At 39.3% G+C, this 24,505-nt stretch overlaps 1 protein-coding gene and 1 pseudogene across 1 annotated transcript; both read right to left on the bottom strand.

Annotated features, from left to right (window-relative positions):
• Nucleotides 1-822: 822 nt before the first annotated feature.
• LOC121998567 (protein DETOXIFICATION 29-like) lies at nt 823-3,461 on the bottom strand. The gene is made up of 8 exons (XM_042553544.1): nt 2,677-3,461; nt 2,047-2,588; nt 1,886-1,972; nt 1,748-1,804; nt 1,423-1,661; nt 1,229-1,347; nt 1,058-1,144; nt 823-926 (listed from the first exon to the last, which is right to left on the bottom strand). Exons 1-8 carry the CDS (start codon nt 2,872-2,874, stop codon nt 855-857), a joined length of 1,401 nt encoding a protein of 466 aa, XP_042409478.1. The 5' UTR covers nt 2,875-3,461; the 3' UTR covers nt 823-854.
• A 127-nt stretch (nt 3,462-3,588) lies between these two features.
• LOC122015087 lies at nt 3,589-14,756 on the bottom strand (annotated as a pseudogene).
• Between the last annotated feature and the right edge of the window lie 9,749 nt (nt 14,757-24,505).

Raw genomic sequence — 24,505 nt, 5'->3', positions numbered from 1 at the left:
AACTATGCTAAAATATTTTCTTATTTTTTTAATGAAATAAAAAGAACCCAGCAATAAAGAATTGCTTCCATTCCATAAATAAAAATCGTGAGATATTTCTGGATAGATCATCATTTTGTTAAAATTTGATAATATAGAAAAAAAAATTAATTCATGTTGAAATATATTCTCCAATTATCTTATTTTACACTCATCATTTAATACATTATCACATATTATTTTTCCATATTATGCCACTACACATTTTATATATAATATAATACATGAATATATAAATTAATATCTCATACTTATAAATTTGACTTGGTAAAATATGTCAAACTCATATAGTAATACAACATAAGGGGGAGTAGCGATATTAAATTAATAAGAACATATATTATATTTAATCTTAATAAAAAATCGAGAAAGATATATTTTATAATGTCATTGACTAAAATATTTATAAAAACTTCTCCTCTCAAAATGTTATAGAACTAGCAAGAATCAGAGAAAATTACTAATACGTTTTAAATTATTTTCAGTGAAAGAAAATATATTAATATAATTTTATTTTACATTTTATCAAAATTAATTATTAAAAAAATTAAATTCTTAATTAAATAGTAAAATAATATATCATAGTTAAAATATTAACATAAAAAAAATATTCTCCAATTATATATATTATTTTACACCCGAAAGGCATATGTAAGCAAAGACATCCCTGAAAAATGGCACTTAAAAATTATTAAGATTATATATATATATATATTTGTCAGAAAGAATATAAGATGACATTTTTCCTTAGTGTTCAGGACGAAGATCTCTTCAACTTCTTTCTTCGTGGCATTTAACATTTTTCCCCCATTTTTTCAATGTTGTGGAGCCGATGATAATTCTATTCCTCCTTCCCATTCTCTCACACGTTCTTCTGCTTTAGTAGCCTGCGATAGTATTTTGGAAATCTTATCAATGAATTAAACATAGAAGTTTTTGTTGCAATAGATGTATATTTTTTTCATTTTGTTCATCAAAAAGTTAACTGATACAGATTAAACTATTGATCGTTTGGTACCTCTTTATGCCATTCAGTTCTGAATGTAATCACCAGCAAAATAGCAGTCTGCAACAGGGTTCCACATAACATCCCAATCCAAATTCCCTGTAGGAAAAATTGAAAACAGATTATATTTAGATGTTAATATCATGAAAAAAAAAAAAAACTCTCTTTTTTCCTTAATCTTACGAGTTCATTGAGTTTAAGCGTGAAACCCAGAATAGCTCCAAATGGCAATCCAAAGAGGTAATAGCATGCTGTGTTCAGAAATGCAACTGAGGTTTGCCAACCAGCTCCTATGGCCACTCCTGCAAAATTTGAGATTGAAAATCAGTTCTTGATCTTGTTTTTTTGACTTCAGTGCCGATCGAGTAGGAGAGTACCTGAGAGAACAGGCTGAATGCTGTTCAGAAGAATTAGAGCACCAAGAAAGTACCCTAACTTGGATGCTTCTCTGATCACATCTGGTTCATCTGTGAAAAACTTTGGCAATTGCTGTCTGAAAATGAAAGCTATTGCCATGAAAATGACTCCGAAGAAGGTGGATGTGGTGACAATGATAGCTATTGAAAACTTTGCAGCTTTTGGTCGGTTGGCCCCAAGTTCATTAGATACTCTCACACTGATACCAGAAATACAAACATGTAGCTTTTTCAATGAGTCAATCGACTTACTGCACTAGTTTCAAATGATTGAGTAGTTTCCTACCTGACTGCCACATAGAAACCAAGAGCAATCATAAGTGTCCAGATTTGATAGTTCATGCTGTCAAAAGAGAGGCTTAAGCTGTGGCTGAATCAAAGAATCAAATTTACAAGATTTTCTTCCCAAAAAATTAGAATTTACCTTATCGAAATAGCACTAACTGCAATATCTGGATTCCTCAAGTAACCTACCATAATGATCACTGCACTGTAATACCAAAGCTCCAAGCTGCAACCAAAATGCTAAAGTAAACTTTAGAAAATTATAAAATTTCATCAAGATTTCGAGTTGAGGATACCAACCACAGCATTATGGCCGAGGCAAGTGAAAGTTTTAAGAAAGAAGACAGGTTTTGGAATGCCATCGCAGAGAAACCTGTCCATGAGTCTGAAAAACATCCGGATAAGAGATATATCATCTGTGCAAAGACAATGAGCCACCACGAGGCATTCTCGACCATGGCAGCTGCTAGTAATCCATGGTCAAGCTTCACCACAAATATCCAATTGAGGAGGATGTGGAAGGCCAGAACTGTCCCAGAGATGGCAGTAATGGCCCACACCTTTCTCTGAGATTGGAAAAATTTCTGAAGGGGAAAATTGAGGGCATAAGCAAACAGTTGCGGGATGACCCAGATGCAGAACTTGCCTGCTACTTCTGAAATGTCACTGGGTTGGTGCAGCAGTCTCAGGATTGGTGTTGTGAACACATAGAGAGGAGTTAAGACCACGGCTGTGGCGAGGGTTATGACCCATGATCTTTGCATGTAGACTCCTAGTATGCGAAGTTGCCCTGCGCCCACAGCTTGGCCACAGAGGGTTTCCAAGGCACTTCCCATCCCCAACTGCAAGAAATAACAAGTTTCCATTCGATAAAATGCCATGATGAACACTTGAACAAGTAGCCAGTAAATGACTGATACTAATCAATACCAGAATTCCATAAGCAAAGCCTTCGGTGACGTTCTGAGAGACCGAGACCGCAGCGAGTTGAACGGAGCCCAGATGACCGGCGAAGGCAGCGGTTACAAAGCCAATGGAGAACTGGAAGACTGATGAAAGAATAGCCGGCCCTGCTATGCGCCATGTCTTCTTTGTTTCTTGCCAGCACTTGAACAAGAGGCTTTCCATGGTTGAATTGAATTCGATGCTTTAGGACATCACTCTTGGATTGATGCTATCTCTACTTGCAGATTGAAGCTAGCACTTGAACAAGCCTGATCTTATTTGTAATGGTATTTTATTATGGAGTTGCTGACGAATTGCTCAATTTTCTCAATAGGCAAATTTTGGTTTGGTAAATAAACTTTGACCTTTGTCTCAATCCAGGATATCTCAATTTCAACTAAACTGAAGATAATATGTTTCAGCATCATCCAAATGAAAGAGGCTAGCTCTTCCTTTATGACTGGCATAGTTTGTGAGTTGTTTCCAGATAATGATCATTTAAGTGGACCCAATCATTGTTTTATCTTCTGTTTGGTTGCCTTAGTCAAACCTTCACCAACCAAACCCAACCCCACTACCTACTTGCTACTTTGTTTAACAATTTCCTTGCTGGTATCAATAAGTCAAATGCAACAAGTTCTCCTTTACCTTTTGGAGATGGTATCATAATGATTCATCAGTATGTTTTGAAGTCAGCATCGTAGTAGGTATTGAGTCCCATTTTGTGGTTAGTTTTCTCTTTGTCAGTCCACCTCTCCTAATTGGAACTACTTGGGAGGAAAATATGGTTATTTGCATACTTGTTTCACGGCCACCTGACCATATCTGCACATTCAGCAATTCATATTCCATGAAAATTATAAAGTTGAATGTATAAAATATAAGCATATCAAGTTTAGGGCTCATTGATCCATAACTTACCCATTTTAAGGCAAATAAAAATACATGACTTTGTAATCTCCTTCCCGTAGTTTAACACGTGATCCAACATTAGAAAGTCATTTAACAATTTACAGTTGAAAGAGTTTTTTGAAGAGTACAGGGGAAATATTCAATGGAACCGTTGAGTGAAAAGGATTTGATGCCTCTGGTACAAAGGAATTTTGAATTTTTTGGAACAAATTCATCAACTTTTCCACTCCGCCCTTTTAGAGCAACCTCTTGGTAGATGTATCGTATGGAAGTTTGGTTCCCGTGGAACTGTTGCAGGTCTTCTGCCTTTTGATGTAACACCATGATTCTCAGTTTTGCTGCTATCTCTTCCTAGTATAGCATCGAGTGGCTTCCTCAATGTTGTCACACTGCAGCAATGAAATATGTTTAATAGTTCAATTTATCTACACAAAGAGTAACAATTTTGGGACGTGAACCTTTTGTCTTTAGATGTCTGCCTTGATGGGGCCTTCATCAGAGGCCTGCTCTGGACCTTTTTAGTGGATTTCTCCCTGGTTATTACCGCCTGCAAACCAAAATCAGAATTCCCAACAATATTATTATATCACTTCCTTTAAAGTTGTATCTTCAAAGTCTCATTATCTAACTTCATTTTAACACCCCAATAAATACACTGTCATTCTAGGGGTCTAGTCTAATTGTTGTTTTTGTTCAAAACTTGGGCTGGAGCCAAGTTATCAGGAGGCTGATTCATTGTCTTTGGCATTCATTTTGGATCTAATTAGGAGGGCTTGTGGACTCCATGTGAAAAAAAGCTTGAGCTAGTTTGGTCTCAAGTTGAACTCAACTTGTATTCAAATTGATAACGTCCGCTCCTTCCAAACACCACACCGTCTCTGCAGTTATCCAGGAAGTTGTGCTGATTAAAGTTGTGCTCAGTTTTATTTCTAGCGGACGGACAAGTGGGAAAGAATTTACTGCAAATTACCCAACCGCGAAGGTAAATCATATACCTTTTTTACCCGAGTCATCCCGAACTACTTTATCGTTTCCGGTAAAAAACTCCCGATGACACCGAAGTCCTACTTCATCGGCAAAATCACAAAACCCTAACTCTCCCTCCAATCCCAACGTCACGTCCTCTTCAATGCTTCATCAGCCGAACTCTTGCATCACTCCTACAATTTGGCTTCTTCACCTCCATTGGCATCTTTGTTCTCCGACAGTTTTCTCTGTTCTCGGAAGCTTCGAGGTCCAACTCTGCTTCATCGCATTAGCTCTTTCTTGTCTCATTGCATTAGCTCATACTTGTTCTGTCACGTGACCTCTGGTACAAAAGCTTCCATCCAGCTATAAATTCTGCTTTTCGATTCATGATCCAGCTACAAAATCACTAATATAGGATAATGTCGAAGCATCCATCATCATCTCCAAAGGTAATAATTTTTAGATTATAATTTTTTTCAGCAATTTGTGCTTTTAAAAATTTTATTTATTTTAATACCCTCAGTATAATTGAATCTAATTTAGTTTAAGTTCATCAACTTAGTTTTACGAAAGTTATGTGATTGAATTGTCTTAAACACTATCATTTAGCTACTTCATCGAGTTTTATTTATGAAAACACATTATTTCAATACAATCATCAACTAGAACTATTGTTTACTATTGATTGGAATTATATAATCATCTAACATATGCATATTCAGTTGTCAATTTATATTTAACTTTGTTAATACTATTCAAATGAATTGTCTAAACATATTTAATCTAAATAGTGTATTTTGTTTTCTTCCATGTCATACTTCCTACCTACTATGTGATAAGGATCTCTTAATCTAAATAGGTTATATCATATCTAACCTACCCCATATATACGTATAGATCTCATCGTATTGTTTTAATAAGTTCAGCAACTTAGTTTAACTTATCTCCAAATTTAATATTTTTTAGATTATATATTATTTATTTTACATTAGATGAGTAAGTTAAGGACATTTTTATAGAATTTTGGTCTGAAACTTCCACAAAAGGAAAGGGAAAGGGAAAGGGTCATTCAGGAGTTATTCTCCATAAAAAACACATTAGTGTTATAAGCAGTAGTTCATTTGTCATTCCTCGGCATACCAGAAATTTGGCATCTAAGGCGGGTGAACATATTTGATAATTGAGATTTGGAAGCAAAGATATTCAAATTCTTCAACATGACTATGTTATTCACAACCAAAGATGTAATATTATTGTCCCCTCGAGATGGTCTAGTGGTTGCGCATGAGGTGCTGCTACCATAAGGTCTAGGGTTCAAATCTCGGCATAGTCGAGGTAAATGCCTCGCTCATGCGCCAGTCACTATTCCAAAGGCTAGTAGTCACCCGTAATTTACCTCCTCCGTGTTGGCCCTAGGACTGGTTAGCGGGGACGCTGGGGGCGAGCGTAGTCACCTTTTGCCACTAAAGGATGTTACATTATTGCTTAGAATCCCAAATAGAGACAGACATGTCCAGATGGATTCCAATGTTGCTTCTGGTACATTATTCGAAAGATTTTTTCTTCAATGAAAGAACTAAATCAATCTAGATTGAAACATCTACTAAGAACATATTCTTTCCAAGTGGATTCAGATACGGATGTTTTGCTATTTTATAAATTTTATATTTTGTATCTTTTTTCTTTTGTTTCGTTTGCTTCTAATGCATATAAACTACCTTTAAGGATTATAGATATTGTTAATGATTTAGACAACCTAGGAAGTTATAATTGGGCTGAGGCAATATATATGTCTCCTCAACTCTTAATATTTGGGGATGTTTTTGTATCGAAGACTCTTAGCTTTGTCCTCTCACTGCCTTATATGAAGAGATTTGCTACTTGCTATAAGTTTTGATTAGTTAGTTAATTTATGGCACATGCTTGATTTCTTGAGCATGTCCATATTCAACTAGCAAGCAATATCGTAACACCAAGAATAAGTGGAAGTCTACTTATTCTCGTAAAAATAAAGTAAAGACTAAGTTAGAACAGTTTGACCTACAAGGTAACCATTATATAGTTAAAGGTTTTTAATTAATTATGTATCGTTATTGATTTTGTAGATTATTGTTGATATTCTCGCTACCTCCGAGGAAGTTTATTTACTTGGGATCCCCTCCTTATTCAATTTGAGTCTACATCACGACGGAGTGGAACATCGGCTGCATGATTTCATATAGACATAGAGGAAGAACCTGGATATTCACACTGCATTGAAAAGTAAAAACAAATCCAAAAGCAGCTTACCCTCAATGAAACTTTAGTTAAAGTTAATCAAGAATTAGTTGTCTTATTCAACTAGCCACTCTGCAGAAGATCCTCATCTTGACCTTATTTCAACTAATGTGATGAGGAGAGGACGTGACAGAAGTCGCTAAGATACACCTAATTGGCTAGCATTGTTCTAAAGTAGGAAGAGGACCAGGAGAGAAATAAAGGAGGATGAAGGAGGTAACTTGAAGATAAAGTTTAGGAAGGATGATTTTGATATGCAAGAAGAGGATAAACTATATCAGTTGCCAACTAGACTGATGATGAAGAAGGTCTGTAAAATAAAAGGAAAGGAGAAGGAAATTAACACTATGAGATTGAACGCTATTAAAGTAAATTTACATTTACGTAGTAATATTTATGTTTGTTATTAATTGTATTTTCTTTAATTTGACTTTTTCTTTTGTTAAATTAACACTGTGAGTTTGGTTTATTTGCAGCCTCAAAGGAATATTCAAATAAACAAAAAAAGAAAAAACGAGAAGAAGATGTGGCTTACATGATAGAATTCTTTCAAAATTTGAGATAACCTACTTCTGAGTTTCTATGGGAAGAAGGCTACTATGCATTGACAATAAATCTCTTCCTCACATGTATATTAGGCAGCATATTTATAGATGGAAAAGTAATTGACGCTTATATTTCATTAATCTTCAGGGAAGCGTCCTCGTCTAGTAAGTCGTATAATAAATCCATATATTGCTCAACCGGATTTATGGTAAAAATTTAACTTTATATTATAATTTTTTATTATGTTTGTCATATTATTACACTAATTTATGATTATATATTGAATTTTGTAATCATCGTATGAATATTTATGGGAAACAACTTTATATCAAATTATTAAAACAAATTTGATTGATCGAGAAGCTAGATATATTTTTATACATATAAATATTGATCGTGCACATTATCATTTAATGATCGACACCAACGCAAAAATATTGTACCATTATAATTCATTATCCTACAACTTTATATATGATGAATATTTTGCAAAGCTGGTTAGTACTAATTCTTTAAAAATTATATTCTAATATTATGATACTTATTATATCTTTTTATGAATTTTTTTGTCTATCTCATAGGTCTCTAGATTAAAAATGTTTCTCAACGATAAACTAAAGGAAATGCACGATGGATTACAAGATTATCAATCTTGAGACAGACCTCTACTAAATAGATTGTCCTAAACAAATATTATCATCAGTAAATTATTCCATTATTAGTAAATTTCATTGGTACATTGCCTTTGTATTTTTTTTGTTACTATTTTAATTTTGTGATGTTGCAGGAATGATTACGCCTTCTTCGTATTGCAATATATCAGACATCTTTTGTATAATATTAATATGGAATCCATGCAAAAAAAACATTCATAAATTTAGAGTGAAGGTTGCAATATCAATCATTAGGGATAAATTTTGTAAATTCAAAGTAAAATGAATCGTCAATCTTGTTATTAATGTGTTGTAGTATGTTTGTATTTCTTGTATATCAAATGATGTAGTACGTTTGTTTGTTGTAAATTGATAATTTATCTACTTATTTGGTATCGAAATTTTTTAGTCTAGATTCTTGTTAATATTGATTGTTATTGTTGTATTGCGTTGGTCTTGTATTTGATTGTTTAAAATTGTTGTGTTGCGTTGTTCTTGTATTAGATTGTTTAAAATTGTTGTATTGTGTTGTTCTAATTGGAGTGTTGTATTATAATCCATCATGCATTTCCTTTAGTATTACTGAAATATTTTCAATCTAGAAACTTGCGAGCATTGGATAAACAAAAAAATTCCTAAAAAGGTATAATAAATATCATAATGCTAGAATAAAAATTTTAAAGAATGAATACTAATTAGCTTTGCAAAATGTACATCATATTTAGAGTTGTAGGACAAGGAATTATAATAGTAGAACGTTTTTTGCTTCGGTATGCGCGATCAGTATTTATAGTTATAATAACAACTAACTTCCGATAAACTGGATTTGTTTTGATAATTTGATATAAAGTTGTTTCCCATTAATGTTCGTATGCTGATTGCAAAATTTAATATTAAATAATAAATTAGTGCAATAATATCACAAACATAACAATAAATTATAATATGAAGTTAAATTTTTACATTGAATCTGGTTGAGCAATATATGGATTTATTATACAACCTACTAGACGATAACACTTTCCTAAAGAGTAATGAAATATAAGAGTCAATTACTTCCCCGTCTGTAAATATGCTACCTAAGACACATGTGAGGAAGGCATTTATTGTTAATGCGTAGTAGCCTTCCTCCCATAGAAATTCAAAAGTAGGTCATCTCAAATTTTAAAGGAATTCTACGGTAAGCCACGTTTTCTTCTCGTTTTTTTCTTCTTTTTTTTTTCCTTTTAATCTTCTTTTGAGATATTGCAAATAAATCCAACTCAATGTATTTAACAAAAGAAAAAGTCAAATTAAAAAAAATGCAATTAATAACAACATAAATATTACTGCATAAATGTTAACTTACTTTAATAGCATTCAATCTCATAGTGTTAATTTCCTTCTCCTTTCCTTTTATTTTATAGGCCTCTTCTTCATCATCAGTCTCGTAGTGACTAATATAGTTTTATCCTCTTCTTGCATATCAAAATCATCCTCCTCTTCACCCTCTTCTATTTCTCTCCTGATCCTTTTCCTAACAGGGACCAATGTTAGCCAATAGGTGTATCTTTAGGAGTGACATTGAGGTCATAGTGACTTCTATCACGTCCTATCCATGTCACATTGGTTGCAACAAGGTCAGGATGAGGATCTTCTGCAGAGTAACTAGTTGGATAAGAAAATCTTCCCTTTCCAATATGACAACTAATTTTTGATTAACTTTAACTTAAGTTTCATTCTCGAGGGTAAGCTTTTGGATTTATTTTTATTTTTCAATGCAATGTGAACTTTCAGCTTCTTCCTCTGAGTTTATATGAAATTGTGCAGCCGATGTCTTACTTCGTTGCTGTGTAGACTCAAATTGGATAGGGAAGGGTTTCCAAGTAAATAAACTCCCTTGGGATAACGAGAATATGAACAATAATCTACAAAATCAATAACGATACAAAATTAATTAAAAACTTTTAACTATATAACATGCATTTAGCATAAGTTTAAATACACATAATGGCTACCTGGGTATGTGAAACTCCTGCTAACTTAGTCTTTACTTTATTTCTATGAGAATAATAAGACCTCCACTTATTCTCGGTATTACGATGTTTGCCAGTTGAATATGGACATGCTCAAGAAACCAAGCTTGTATCATAATTTAACAATTAGATACTATTACATATTTATGAAATAAATTAACTAACTAATCAAGACTTATCACAAGTAGATCAGCAAATCTCTTCATTTAAGACAGATGATAGAGCTAGGAATTTTCGATGCAAAAAAATCCCCAAATATTGAGAGTTAAGGAGCCTATAATTATATATTGTCTCAACTCAATTATATCTTTCTAGGTTGTTGAAATCATCGACAATATCTATAATCCTTAAAGGTACCTTATATGTACTAGAAGCAAACAAAACAGAAGAAAAAATATAAAATTTACAAAATAATAAAACATCCGTATTTGAATCCACTCTGAGAGAATATATCTGTATTGATTTAATTCTTTTCTTGTAAAAAAACTCTTTCGAATAATGCACCAGAAACAACATTGAAATCCATCTAGACATGTCTACTTGTATCTGGGATTCCAAGCAACATTTTGAATCCATCTTTGGCTGTGAAGGACACGGCCACGTTGGAAAATTTGAATACCTGTGCTTCCAAATCCCAATTCTCAAATATGTTCACCAGCAATCCCCTAAATATCAAATTTATGGTATGTTGAGGAATGATGCAAATGGGGTACTGCTTATAATACTAATGTGTTTTTTATGGAGAATAATTCTTGAATGGTCTTTTCCCTTTCCCTTTGTGGAAGTTTCAAAACGAAATTCTATAAAATGGCCTAACTTACTCATCCAATATAACTTTACCTCCAAAGTTGATAATTGGACCTCACTCGCAGAACTTGATGTCATTTTTTTAATTTCCTACCGTATAACAAAACAACGATCAAGTTTTGTAAAATTCAATCAAATATCTTTTGTAAAACTAATTTAAACAAAATTTAGTCACTAACTATAGAACAATTAGGGAATTACAATGAATGAAAAAATAAATAACATATAATCTAAAAAATATTAAATTTTGAGATAAGTTAAACTAAGTTGATGAACTAAGCAAAATAACATAATGAGATCTATACGCACATAATGGGTAGGTTAGAAATAATATAATCTATTTAGGTTAAGAGATCCTTATCACATAGGTAGAAAGTATGAAACAGAAGAAACAAAATACGCTATTTAGACTAAGTATGTTTTAGCCAATTCATCTATATAGTATTAACAAAGTTAAATATAAACCATATATGACAACTGAATATGCATATGTGTAGATGATTATACAAATCCAACCAATGGTAAACAATAGTCCTAGTTGATGATTGTACTAAAATAATGTGTTTTCATAAATACAATTCCATGAAGTAGCTAAATGATGGTGCTTAAGACAATTCAATCACATAACTTTCATAAAACTAAGTTAAATTCAATTATAATGAGGGTATTAAAATAAATAAAAATTTAAAAAACACATAAATTGTTGAAAAAAAACTTATAATCTAAAAGTTATTACCATTGGAGATGATGATGGATGTTTCAACATTGTCCTAGATGACTGATTTTGTAGCTAAATTACAAAACAAAAAGCAGAATTTGTAGTTGGATGGAAGTATTGTACTAGAGGCCACGTGACGGGATAAGGACGAGCTAATGCAGCGAGACGAGAAGGAGCTAATGCGGTGAAGGTGGTGAAACCAGAGTTAGACGTCGAAGCTTCCGGGACAGAGAAGTCAGGATACGAACCAACCTTCGAAGTGTCGGAGACCAAAGACACCGGTGGAGGCAAAGAAGCCAAATTGTAGGAGGGTCAGTGATGTAAGAGAGGATGTGACGGAGGATGGAAGGAGAGTTAGTTGCCGATGAAGCAGAACTTCGGTGTCGTTAGGAGATTTTTACGGGAAAACAAAAATGTCGTTCGGTTTGTGATGGCTCGGAATGCAGTTGTTTTTTTCCTACTTCAGACAGGCACATGACATGGACGAGGGGTAAAAAAGGTAGGAGATACATGATTTGGGTAATATGCAAGTTTACCTACGTGATTTGATAATTTGCTAAAGAATCTATATTGTTGACAAAGTACTCCCATGCAGTGCAATGTGATGCGTTGAAAGAGGGGCAATGATTGGATGTGCAATGATAATGTGCAAGTCTTATCATAGTGCCCAACACTATATTGTTTAACAATTGGGCGTGTCTACTATTAACATACAAATATGTAATCAATCCCTTTTCTAGCCACTCAGGTTTTAGAGACAAATGATTGGTCAATCAATCCTAACATGATATCATAGCAAAAGGTTCAAGGTTTAAATCCTACATGTGTTAGAAAAAAGAACTATCTCATCAATGGATGTATTGTGTTTGGGACATGAACTTTACTCACAACACATGAAGGGGAGTATTACAAATATAATATTTAATTCTTGTGTCAAATATTACCCATCCCTTTATGAGCTATGTTTGGTCTAATCAAGTGTAAGTACACTCAGCCTCATATGCTAAGAAGCTAAAATAATTTTTACGAAAGGACAACCAACTACTAACCTTGATCATTTCTACATGCTTGAGACTGGATTCACTTTTCTTTTGAGCTTGTGCTTCTACCTGAAGCCTTCTTTCATGGTTTGCTTCCTTAAGAATTCTCCTTTCCTGTCAAAACATAACTAAATTCTAACCTTTTCCATCAAAGTTTATTTTAAAGCTTCAAAGACAAAGGGACTCACATCAACTCTTAGTCTAAAAGGCCTTGGATTTGTAATTGTCCTTTTATGCTTCCCTTGGTCAGAAGTCTCAGTAGTGGAATTGATTTGAGGTCTAACTGCCTGTATAAATACACAATTGTACACTGAAATTGCAAATATCTATTTTATACTGAGGCAAACTGTAACCTGCCTTCTGGGGAACATTTTCTCTGATTGTGGATATGATGTTCTTACTTGCATGATTTCTAGTTGAACTCACAACTCTGTCAATAAAAACATAAGTCAACTTCCCCTTAATCAATTTGAGGAGAAAAGAAGTAGAAGTCAGTTAAAACAAAACTACAAATACCTTTCCTTGTTGGTGCTAGGAGTATTTTCTTTATCATCATCTACCTCAGTCATCAATTCTACTTTCTGAGCTCCACTATCTGGTTTGCAGGAAGAGTGAATCCAAGAAACTTTGAGCTTTATATCTTTCTGACAGTTATCCATTGTTGTTGACTTTATTACACCTATTGAGCGCATTTCACCTGGGTTCAGACATTCTTTATCTGCATTGATAGCTAGAAATTGTTTGTCAACCTTTGTAGCTAACATTACAATCCTTTTCTCTATCAACTTCCGATTCATTCAAGGGATTGCATAACTTTGAAGATGCTTCGCTTTTCAACTTCATCTTACTTCTAATTTCATGAGCCTTTACCAAAGTCTGTGCAGAGTCTCCAGCATCTTTGGTGGTCTTGGGATTTTTTGTTATGCAGAGATACCTGCTGGGCACATTCTTCGTGCATTTGGCAACTTTGACAGTCTTCATTTTAACACAAACCTCTGTTACACAAGGCTCACATTTGGATGTGGAAGTACTCTCTGGTTTTCCCTTGTTAGTAATAGAACTTGAAGCAGCAGGGACAGTCTCAACAAACAAAGACTTTACCACGGATTTGTCCATCGCGACACCCACTGGTTCCCCCGGATGTCTCATACTCCGATATCCCTCTTGATTCGTCAAATGTTTTTGGATTTTTGACGTTGTCACTGCTCCTTTTCTCGCAGCATGATGTGCTCTCGCCATAGCTTCACTGGGGGTTGACCTCAAGCTCAAGATGGGATGGTCCTTTAGCTTGGTTTTAGCCCTATTTTCAGCAAATGAAGTCGCAATGCTCAGTCCCACAAATCCTACACTTTAAGGATTTTGCATGGGCAGATTTTGGGCATTTTGGAATCAAGCTGTTATAATCTCTGGTTCGTTTTAGATTTTGGGCCCACATGAGAATTTTAAACATAATTTGCTACTGTACAAGGGTATTAAAACAAGCACAAAATATGAAGAATCCAGACCTTGGAGCTTCTCGATCCCATGCTTTTCGACGACGCGCACTGGGGGTTCTTGCTGCCATGACCTGCGATTCATTATGAAAGAAAAAATTGTAAATTATTAACCTAAAAAACTATGAAAGAGGGGGAAATGACAGAAAGGGGACGACACAGTCAAACCCTAAGCCGAAAGCTTCTGAGGAGAGCATCAGGATCAACTTCTTCGTGAGTTTGATCACAACCTAGACATCAATCGCCATAATAATTAAATAAAATTACAGCGAGAATGGAAGATATCCGGGGAAAAGAAGAATCTTCCGACAAGGTAAACAAAATCGAAAGCCCTAGTTGATATGAATCGTTGAGGCAAGAGATCACCAACGCGGGAGCAGAACCAGGAGCGGTCGTCCGGAGGAGAGCAGTCTGGGACGGTGAAGTCGACGAATTTGGGGGCTTCGATCTCCTCGTACACTGCGTTGCCCACTTCGCTGGTCGGTACCTCCGATTCCTTAACCAAATCCAATCGGAGCCTCTCCATTCCAACCGGGAACGAATTGATCGAGAGAACTTGAGATCGTAACCGTGAGACAAACAAACGAGATCGAGGTCAATCGAGCGAGATCGAAGAACGACTGAGAAGGAATGCGGTTGGCTTTTCATGTGACAAAAAAAACTAGCCGTTAGAGAGGCCCTTTGGCGAAGACAACGAACTTCCGCATAGAACGAACGCATCGAGCGGTAAATCTTAGGCCGTCGAATCTGATAAATGGGATATACTTGGAGATTAGTAGATTACTTTTGTGCAGGGATGTAAATCTCAGACTTAGATCAAGATGATATCTGTACATGTCGAATGTTAAACTGGTCATCCTAAAATTTACCCAAAATACATCAACTAAATGACTGTCGTGCCGTTCTAAACTCTTATATAAGGAGGTTATAATTAAAAGTCAAAAAAAAAAAATTAATAGTACAGATTTTTTTCCACCTTTGTTCTCTAAATCTTTTCTTTATTGTGTATTTTTGCTTGGTGATTTACTTATCATAGTAATTGGATATTTTTTGATTAGTCACGAACAACTAGTACCTAGTTGTTATGTACTTCTACCGTTGTATCATGAGAAAAGGATGTCCATCATAACCTCAAAGCACCATCAGAGGAAGATAAATCTAGTTTAAAAAAACTACTTGAAAGCGGACCTCGACATCTTCTTTTCTACTACAACTTAAGCTCTGCAGTCTTCTGCAACTCAAACTCTTCAGTCAATAGTCTGCATTTGAACTCTACACTCAGGAATTTATAACTCAAACTCTATCATTTTTTGCAACTCAAACTCTCCAGTCATGAGTCTGTACTCAGAAGTCTGTACTCTAAAAGTTGGAAGTCTACACTTGGACTCTGCACTCGGGAGTCTGCAACTTAGACTCTACATTTTTCTACAACTCAAATTCTCCAGTCGAGAGTTTGTACTCGGGAGTCGAAAGTCTGTACTTGGAAGTCGAAAGTCTGCATTCGAGAAGTCAGAACTCTACACTTGGACCCGACACTCAAAAATCTACACTTTGACATATAAGGGAGCTCAATTTTTCAACCAACTTAGTCATCCCAAACAACTCTTTCTTGACAGCATGAAATTATCACTTATAATTAACTCAACAAATAAATCTGATTTAATTCATAAGTTTAATTTGGACTACTCCTGTATCTTCGGTGCCTATCTCTGATGAGATTTTTGCATTCTCCTTTGTTTTAGTTAATAACGTTAAATGAAAGTTATAACGTGCTTTCTTTGACAAAAGTAAATCTAAGAGCTCTCCTGACTATGAACCACTACAAAAGGAATCCAAAGGTTCTTACTAGAGAGTCCTTTGGCGACCAGAAGAACTTGAAAACGGTTATAGTCGAGTCGGTATGCTTAGGTAGGGTTGCCATTAAAGAGTCGTGGTTCAATTCTCGATAGATGTACATACTGTTTTAATTATCTCGTGTCCCTATTTAAGGACAGGCTGATAAGATGACCTTACTTTTCGCCGTTGCCATCAGAGAATTTGAAAAGATTGTGAACATTTTCATAAAGATAAAAAACAATAGCGGGGTAATAGTACAATGGTTAGCTAAGATCCAGCCCCTGCACATGCTCTTCTTCACTGTGCCTTCTTCCTTCCTTCTCTCCGGGCAACCCACAATTAACTTGTTTCCATCATATTCCTCTGTACCTTCTGATCTCAAATACCAAGCATTAATGGTGTCAGCTGTAATTTTTCTCCTGTTCGTCACCTAATTGTGTCGCTGCCATTCATGCCGTTCTTCATGTCATCACTGCATCGATCACCAGGTTATTTTTCAACAAATAATTACAACAATACTACTAAACAACAGTTATATATTTAGTCTCACCTTGTTTCATTCAATTTGAGAAATGGCTAGTGCTCCGGTTCACAGCCGCTGTCAAATTCAGAGTACTGAGTACCCCTTCTCTCCATGTTAGTGCTGCTGCTCTTCACTTGCGTGCAAGTTCATGTGGGTAAGCTGATGAAGAATTATAATGAAGAAGTGATCAAATAATTGGTAAAAGATGAAACCACCACCCTAGCAGCCCCCTGACCCTAGCCCTGGCCCCGGCCCCACAAGATTCCAGAAGTGATCAAATAATTGAATATGCAACTGGTGAATGAGAGAATATTATTAATTTCTTCTGTTTGTTCTCTAATCGTGATCATTTGGTGTAGGAAAGAGAGGTGTTGCTGGCGGATGTAGGAGATTTTTAAGGGCTTTGTTGAATTTAAAATTATATAGAATTTAAATTCAATTTATAATAGAGATGACTTGAGTAGATAATCTTAGGCTATCAGTAGGGATTGGTTTCTACTATGTGTCGAAAAGAGATAGATTGGACTCAATCGTCGAGCGGGCAAATCTGTTGAGTAGCAGGTTTGTGTTGCCGAACCGAACAGTCGAGAGTACAGATTCCGATCAGATAGAGCAGCCGTCCAACCAGAGAGGCCGACCGAGTAGTACAGTCGGGCAGGAGTAAGACCGACCGGATAATACGGTCGAGCGGGCATAAACGTTGACCGGGCAGTACGGTCGGCCAGTAAGGCCGACCGGGCGATACGGTCAGGTGGGCAGACAAGCATGGCGAGGGGCAGGTCAGGCGAGCATACAGGTCTGGCGAGAGATAGGCATAGGGATGTAAATGAACCAAACGGTTCGCGAGCTATTCGGAGCCCGATTCGGTAAAAAGCTCGTTCAAGTTCGTTCATTTATCTTATCGAGCCGAGCTCGAGCTCGATTTCAAGCTCAACGGTTTTATTGAGCCAAGCTCGAGCTTAAGGATATTCGGCTCGTGAACTTGCGAACATGTTCGTTTATAGGCTCGCGAGCCAAAAAAAACGAGGCTTAAACCGAGCCAAAAAACGAGCTCTAAAACGAGCCTTAAAATGAGCTTTAAAATGAGCCAAAAAATGAGCTCTAAAACGAGCCAAAAACGAGCTCTAAACGAGCCCGAGCTCGCTTAACGAGTTAGGCTCGTTAACTTTGATAATCGAGCTAATAACGAGCCGAGCTCGAACGGTTCGCGAGCTTGATAATTCTAAAACGAGCCGAGCTCGAGCCTTGTGATAAAAGCTCGATTCGAGCTCGAGCCCAAATATAACTTAAACGAGCCGAGCTCGAGCCTAATATTGTTCGGCTCGGTTCAGCTCATTTACATCCCTAGGCAGGCAGGCCGGGTGGACAGACAAGTCTGGCGAGAGGCAGGTCGAGCGGGCGAAGCGATAGGCCGAGCGGTCAGAGAAGTTGGTCAGGTGGACAAAGAGATCAACCGTGCGAGTGAAGAGGTCGGTCAAATGAAGGGGACGACCCGGCGAGTTGACTGAGGTCTGCGAGAGTCGCAGTTTCCCTGAAACAGATTCGCCCCACTTTCAGTTGTGCTTCGAGGCTTATTAGGGTTGTTTAATTTGTTTCCAAGGATACAACGGTTGACCATGAATTCCACCAAGCACTGGTAGTCACTGTGAACTGAGAAGCACACAATTGCTATCACGGTCACTCTACCGAGCAGAAGTTGCACGACAGAGGAGGAGGGAACATAGATGGAGAGCTTTTGTTGCTTTCTGTGTATCTTCTGTCTATGATCGTAGTCTCCTTATATATGAGCTCAGATTAACGACAACATTAATGATCGATTAAATACAATTACTCACTGAGCAGTGTCACGACGGTCATTACATAGCAGTAAAAGGTTTACGTTGCAAAATGTTGATTGTTCCACTTGGCCAAATTTTGCCCCGATCGGTCCGACATTCGGCGCATGCAGATCATGCCCGCACATAAGTCAACATTGTTCATTGCAATCCGGGCCCTGTATTTGCACCCCCCCTGTGCACTCACACGTGAGAGAGAGTCTCTCCTCATGCATTTGTTCACATCCTCAATGCATGTGAATCAATATAAACTAATTGATCCTGTCGAGAATATGAGAAGACGGAACTGCCGTTGTGACGTTGCTGGAATATTGATCGCATCTCTATGACCCAGATGATCAGCTGTCTTCTGTGTTGATCAAGTCGTCAAAAGTCCTCTGGTCAATAGTACCTACGACCAGCGACCAGGTTGCCCTGGTCCCTAATGCCCCGATGCTTGAGACGGATCCCGCGAATATATAAGCAACTGACCAGGGGCGGAGCTAGGCCCCTTATAACAGATGGGGTAATGAATATCATTGTTGATTATGAAGTTGATGAGATTTTGATCCTCAATGATCTGATACAAATATAAACAGAAGTTACACTAATGAGCACAGAAAATTTTAGTAAATTTGTACAGTATCAAAAAAGACAGTGACTCAGAGATTTTTAATGGCTTAACCACCTATAGTTCCTTAAAAAAAATCAGGGCTTCGCCATGCAAATGGGAACAAAACAAGCCATAACATGTAATATGCTGACTTAGTCTTACTCCCTGTATTGTACAAGTAAATTGATATTTTGAAATGACAACCAATGTATCAGATTTATCACTGAAGGAGGAAAATCATAACCCCTAAAATAATAAAAAGAAAAGAAACACAATACTTTCAGATTAAATTGTTATTCGATTAAGGACTTGTACCATTTTTCCTTTATCAATTTCCACGAAGCAAAAGAGAAAATTAAAAACCTGAGCCGCTGAGCCCAGTTATCCAAACGACACAACCCTTCTGCTTGAGCAGCTTCTCACGATCGACCTTCCCGACCTGGCATTCTTGCCAGAAGATGTTCGTCGACTTCCCGATTGCAGACATTGAACTAAGATGACTCCGAGATCGGTAGAGATCAATTTAAAGATTAGAAAAGATACAACTGCAAAAGAGGGAATTTTTTTTTCCAGAAATACCTCATCGCCAACATTGAAAAACCGACGGAAAAGGAAAAAACTTGCAGCGATTAGGGGTCACAAAACCTGAAACAGAAAATTTAGGCCATTAGGGGGTCGTTTCAGGGAGCACAGGCGGTGCGCAGCCGCGCAAGGAGAGGGCAGCGAGGAGGGAAATTCAGCACGAGGGTTGCAACTTGCGAGCCCTACTTTTACTTTTTACTTGGGCAAGATTGTAATTTTCTAATATCTATGGGCATTTACAAAATATTGAGGTGGGGCAGTTGCCCCACCAATCATCAACGTGGCTCCGCCCCTGCAACCGACTAATAGTAGGACAATAAAATGAACAAAAGAATGAGTACGCTGATGTACCCTGGTCCCAGGGGCGCCCTCGGATGGATCGGTGAGCTGGTCGCGATGCTGATTGAGTCATCGCGGCCCTGAAGAGTAGGCGAATGTGAGGCAGCTGAGGAGCCGAATCTGGGGGTGACGACATGGAATCCGGTGCAGCCTGGATCCAAGAGGCAGCATGTCGACCGAAACATGAAGACGACTCCTAAGCCAGAATACTACAGCGGCTCCTCGGCCGGGACACGACACGCAGGTCGGATAATACCAGTAACTCACAATCGTAATAGAGATATGAAACACAACGGCTCAGTGGCCGGAACACAAGACACGGGGTAGAACATAGATCACAAAGGTAGAGCGCAATAGCAATAAACGAAGGCTGGATCAGCGGTGGCTCGAGAGCAGGATCATCACCGAAATCGTACGTCGACATAGATCGAATATCGAATCTGCGTCCAAAGTGTATGAAAGAGCAGCTCGAGGGCTAGACAGGCGCCGCGAACGTGATAGCGGCGCTGGATGGTCAGATTTCGCGATAGGGGTGCCAACAGCGGCGATGGCGCTGTGCCACCGACGATGGTCGCGGGTCGACCGGTGGCTGTCGCTAGAGGTGGCATCGGAGGGCGCCAGCAGCCACTAGAGGTGGTCGCGTTGACTGCTGGACTCGGCGGCAGCTGCTGGAGGCGGCGGCGACAGCCGCGGGAGGGGGCAACAGCGGCGGCGCCCGCTGGAGGTAGCAGCGATCATCCTCAGTGGCGTCAGCGTCGGCGAGGGGAGGAATGGCGATGATTGTGGCGTGAAGAGAAGGTAGTGTTGCTGGCGTAAGATGATGGCAGCGGCGGTGTCGTCCAGGAGCGACCTGGAGGTATATGAACTGCCGGTGTGTCGGCGATCTCTAGCGGAGGCGGCGAGGTGGCCCCAGTCTTCATTGTTGCGAGGGCAGCTGCAGAAAATCCCACCTCCTCCTCCTGGTGACAGCGCTGGCGTGAAGAGGCCAAAGGAAAGGAGGTAGAGGAGAGGAGGGGAGCGGCCGATGACTGAGTCGGCGAGGCGCGTGAGAGGAAGAAAGCCCCTCCTTGGCGGCAGAACCTTGCACAAACTAAACCCTCTACCCCCCTTGTGCTTGGCGGCAGCGAAAAACAAAAGCACGAAGCCCCCCCCCCCCCTTTTCCTCTGGTGAACAGTGTCACCACTTAAAACCAAAATCCTATTGATGTCAAATGACAAAAATGTCCTTTCCTCTCATCTTATCACCGTATCACTAACCAATATGTCTTGAAGTTCCTGGGACTAAAATTCCATTCACAATAAAGCTTCTATCCTCTTCCACCTTTTCATCATTCACACATGTTCAACAGTTGTTGAGTGCAGCATTGATAGGATCAAGGCCACCAAATTGTGAGATGAGATGCAAGAGATGCAGGGGCTATTGCGAAGAAATGTAAGTGCAGGAACATGACTTTTGATCCTGTCTGAGAGCTGAGTCGATGGACGCTGGGGATGTGGCGCTCTAGTTGATTGGTCGAAGACTCCGAAAACGTAGATATCTTGCTGACGTGGACCTGCAAGCACAATGCCGGGGAGGGGTTCCCCGGCGATGGCCCTCCAACACTCAAGTAAGATCTCCGGCGGAAAGAAGTAGAGCAAAGAGGAAGCGAGAACTGTAGCTATAGTAAAGAAGTGAGCGTACCTCTGTCGAAGTCTGGGGGTCCTTATATAGGGCTCCCCGGAGACGTGTGCATGCTCCCCAAGTTGTTCATGCTCCTCAAAGCATACCTGGAATGGTCGTGTTAGAAAGGTGTGTCTGACGCCATACCTTAATAGCACGAGCATATCCCTGACGTGACAATGGAAGTTTCCACCGTACAATTCTCTGTCTGACCATGCCGTCGACCATGTCTCTTGTTGACGACACTGGTCTCTAAGAAGATATTGCCAACTGTTCCCTTTGTCTGCTATCAGGCCGAGCGAGAGAGCCACTCGGCCAATTTGCCGTTTAGGTGATGCGGCGGCAGGGTCGAGCGTCCGCTCAGCCAATAATCTGCTGGTTGGCTCCACATTACCGAGCGAGGGAGCCCTGCCTGCCGGGTTGAAGCTGCGTCCATTGCCTGGCCGAGCGGGATGGCCGCTCGGCCTTCGTTTCTTCTTGCTTTGCCTTATGAGCGTCGGAAGCTCGACGTCAGACCGAGCTGTCGGAGTGTCGGGTTGGCTACCCTTCTTGCTGATCGGGAAGGTAGCTCGCCTAATCGGACGCCTATCCCGCACGTTGACCTACTTTGACCTCTTGCCGGGCGAGCTCCACCTTACCACCGGATCACATGTCTTCCCTTCAAATTTAGTCGAAGGAGGCTGAAAGTCCGACTGACTGGACGAAATTAGTCTAATGCTCTGCTAGCCGCTCGGTTGTGCTGCTGGAGAGGGTCCAATTAGCTCCTCGTCGTCGATCGATGGAACGTATGCCGGTACTTGTGCAAAATCCATCGCTCCGGGTCCTGGTCCGCGGGCGGTCAAAGCTGACGTCATCCGGATCTCCTCGGAATTCCCTCAAAACAACGTCATTAAATCGAGCACGCGGCCATACCCAGTAAAGGAGCCCATTAAATGTGCCCCTGTAGGTGAATGCCATGTGGCGCCTCCCCCGTCCTCACGCGATCGATGCGTCAGAGGTGATGTGACGTGCGACGGTTCAAATTCGACGGTTGGATGCGTACGTCGATTCTCGCGACCTAGATCGGATGGCTCTGCTCAACCGAGCCCTATCTTTATAAAGCCGCCACGCCGACTTCTGTTCAATCGTTGCTGCCTTCGTGTTCGTGTGCTCTGGCGATTGTCCGCGCTCAGTGCTCTGGCGACCCCAGACTTTCTACTCCAGCGCTCCACTCTACTGTAAGCTCCAACTTTTATTCCTTCGTCTTCCTTTCTCACCCTTTAGCATTTTCCGGTGTTTCGTCATTCTGTCTAGTGAACCTCCTGTCGATCCTATTTTCTATTTTTCCAGCGATCCCTTTAGCGAATCCTTCTGCTTCTTTGTTTTCCGATCATGGCCAATTCCTCCCAGCCGGTCGACCCCACTCCTGGTCTCTGGTATACCACCATGAAGACCAGGTTTGATGCGGGCAACGCGGCGCACCTTATTAACGCTTTTGGCATTCCGTCCGACCACGAGATTGTCTTGGTCGGACCGTTTGATCGGCCACACGACCTGCCAACCGACACTATTTGTTTCTTCCGAGACTAGTTCATAGCCGATCTCCTATTTCCCATCCATCTGTTCATCATCAAGGTTTGCAACTATTTCCGGGTCCCGCTCGCCCAGCTCGTTCCCAACTCTTTCCGCTTGTTATGTGGTGTGGTCGTGCTATTCAAAGTGCACAACATCCCCCTTAAACCTCAGATTTTCCATTACTTCTACTACCCCAAACAGCCCGAGCTGGGCACCTACCTGTTCCAATCCCGTATTGGTCTGGTCTTCTTCAACAAGATGCCCTCCTCCAACAAATACCGAAAGGAGTACTTTTTCTATTTGAGATTTCACGAGCTACCCCACTTCCGAGCTCTATGGCAGACCACCCTGCCACCCTCGCCCGAGCTGAAGAGATATAAGACTAAACCGGATTACCTCCATGCTGCTAATATGTTGGTCGGGCTGAACTTCGACATCCATAAGTTGTTGCCAGAGGGCGTGATGTACATGTTTGGGCTGAGTCTGAACCGAGTGAAGCTCCCGAGCAGCCTAAGTATGAAATTTCTTAACTTTCTTCCTTTGATTCTAACTGATTCTGTTCTTCTTTTGCAGACGACATCATGATGCGTCCCAGGCGGCTGGTATAATGAAGGTCAAGTAGGCCGAAATTGAAGCAGTGACTGCCAAGGAGATGGAGCAACTCGGCCTGCCTCTTGTTGGTTCATAGGAGGGCACAGCTGGGGAAACAACAACTGCGGGCGACGAAACCGTTGAGCGGACGCCTAGTGCAGGAGGGGCGATCGATCCAGGATCAGTCCGCGGAGCGCCTCCTGTCATTCCTGCTGAAGCTGTTAATGGAAATTAATAATCCAATTTCTCTCACAAAACAACAAATGGAAATTAATAACACATCTTCTAACTCTAATAAGAGAAAAGAACCTTCGGAAATGAACCAAACATATCTTTGGCATCTAAAGCTTGGTCATATTAACTTAAGCAGGATTCAAAGGTTTGTAACCGATGAACTCTTGGGTTCATTAGAGTTGGAAAACTTTCCAACCTGTGAATCTTGTTTGGAAGGTAAAATGACCAAGAGATATTTTAAGGCCAAGGGGTATAGAGCCAAAGATGTGTTAGAACTAGTTCATTCTGATTTGTGTGGTCCTATGTCTATCCAAGCAAGAGGTGGCTATGAATATTTCGTCTCCTTTATAGACGATTATTCAAGATACTGATACATTTACCATATGGTGTAAAAGTCGTTGGATGCAAGTGGATCTACAAAATGAAAAGAGGGACAAACGAGAAGGTAGAAACCTTCAAAGCAAGACTTGTTGCGAAAGGGTATACTTAGAAAGAGAGAATCGATTATGAGGAAATGTTTTCACCGGTAGCCATGCTTAAGTCTATCCGGATACTCTTGTCTATTGTCGCTCATATGGATTATGAGGTTTGGCAAATGGATGTCAAAACAGCTTTCCTTAATGGAAGTCTTGAGGAAA

The sequence above is a fragment of the Zingiber officinale genome, chromosome 1A (genome assembly GCF_018446385.1).
Source record: "Zingiber officinale cultivar Zhangliang chromosome 1A, Zo_v1.1, whole genome shotgun sequence".
In the NCBI taxonomy this organism is placed as follows: domain Eukaryota; kingdom Viridiplantae; phylum Streptophyta; class Magnoliopsida; order Zingiberales; family Zingiberaceae; genus Zingiber; species Zingiber officinale.
Note: the sequence above shows the minus strand (reverse complement) of the source record. Positions and strands in the feature narration are given on the sequence as shown.

Coding starts and splice junctions, on each gene's coding strand:
- LOC121998567 (XM_042553544.1), bottom strand. CDS start 2,874: ATGGAAAGCCTCTTGTTCAAGTGCTGGCAAGAAACAAAGAAGACATGG. Junction 1,348..1,422: donor CATTCAGCCTGTTCTCTCAG/GTACTCTCCTAC, acceptor CAAATTTTGCAG/GAGTGGCCATAGGAGCTGGT. Junction 927..1,057: donor GAACTGAATGGCATAAAGAG/GTACCAAACGAT, acceptor ATACTATCGCAG/GCTACTAAAGCAGAAGAACG.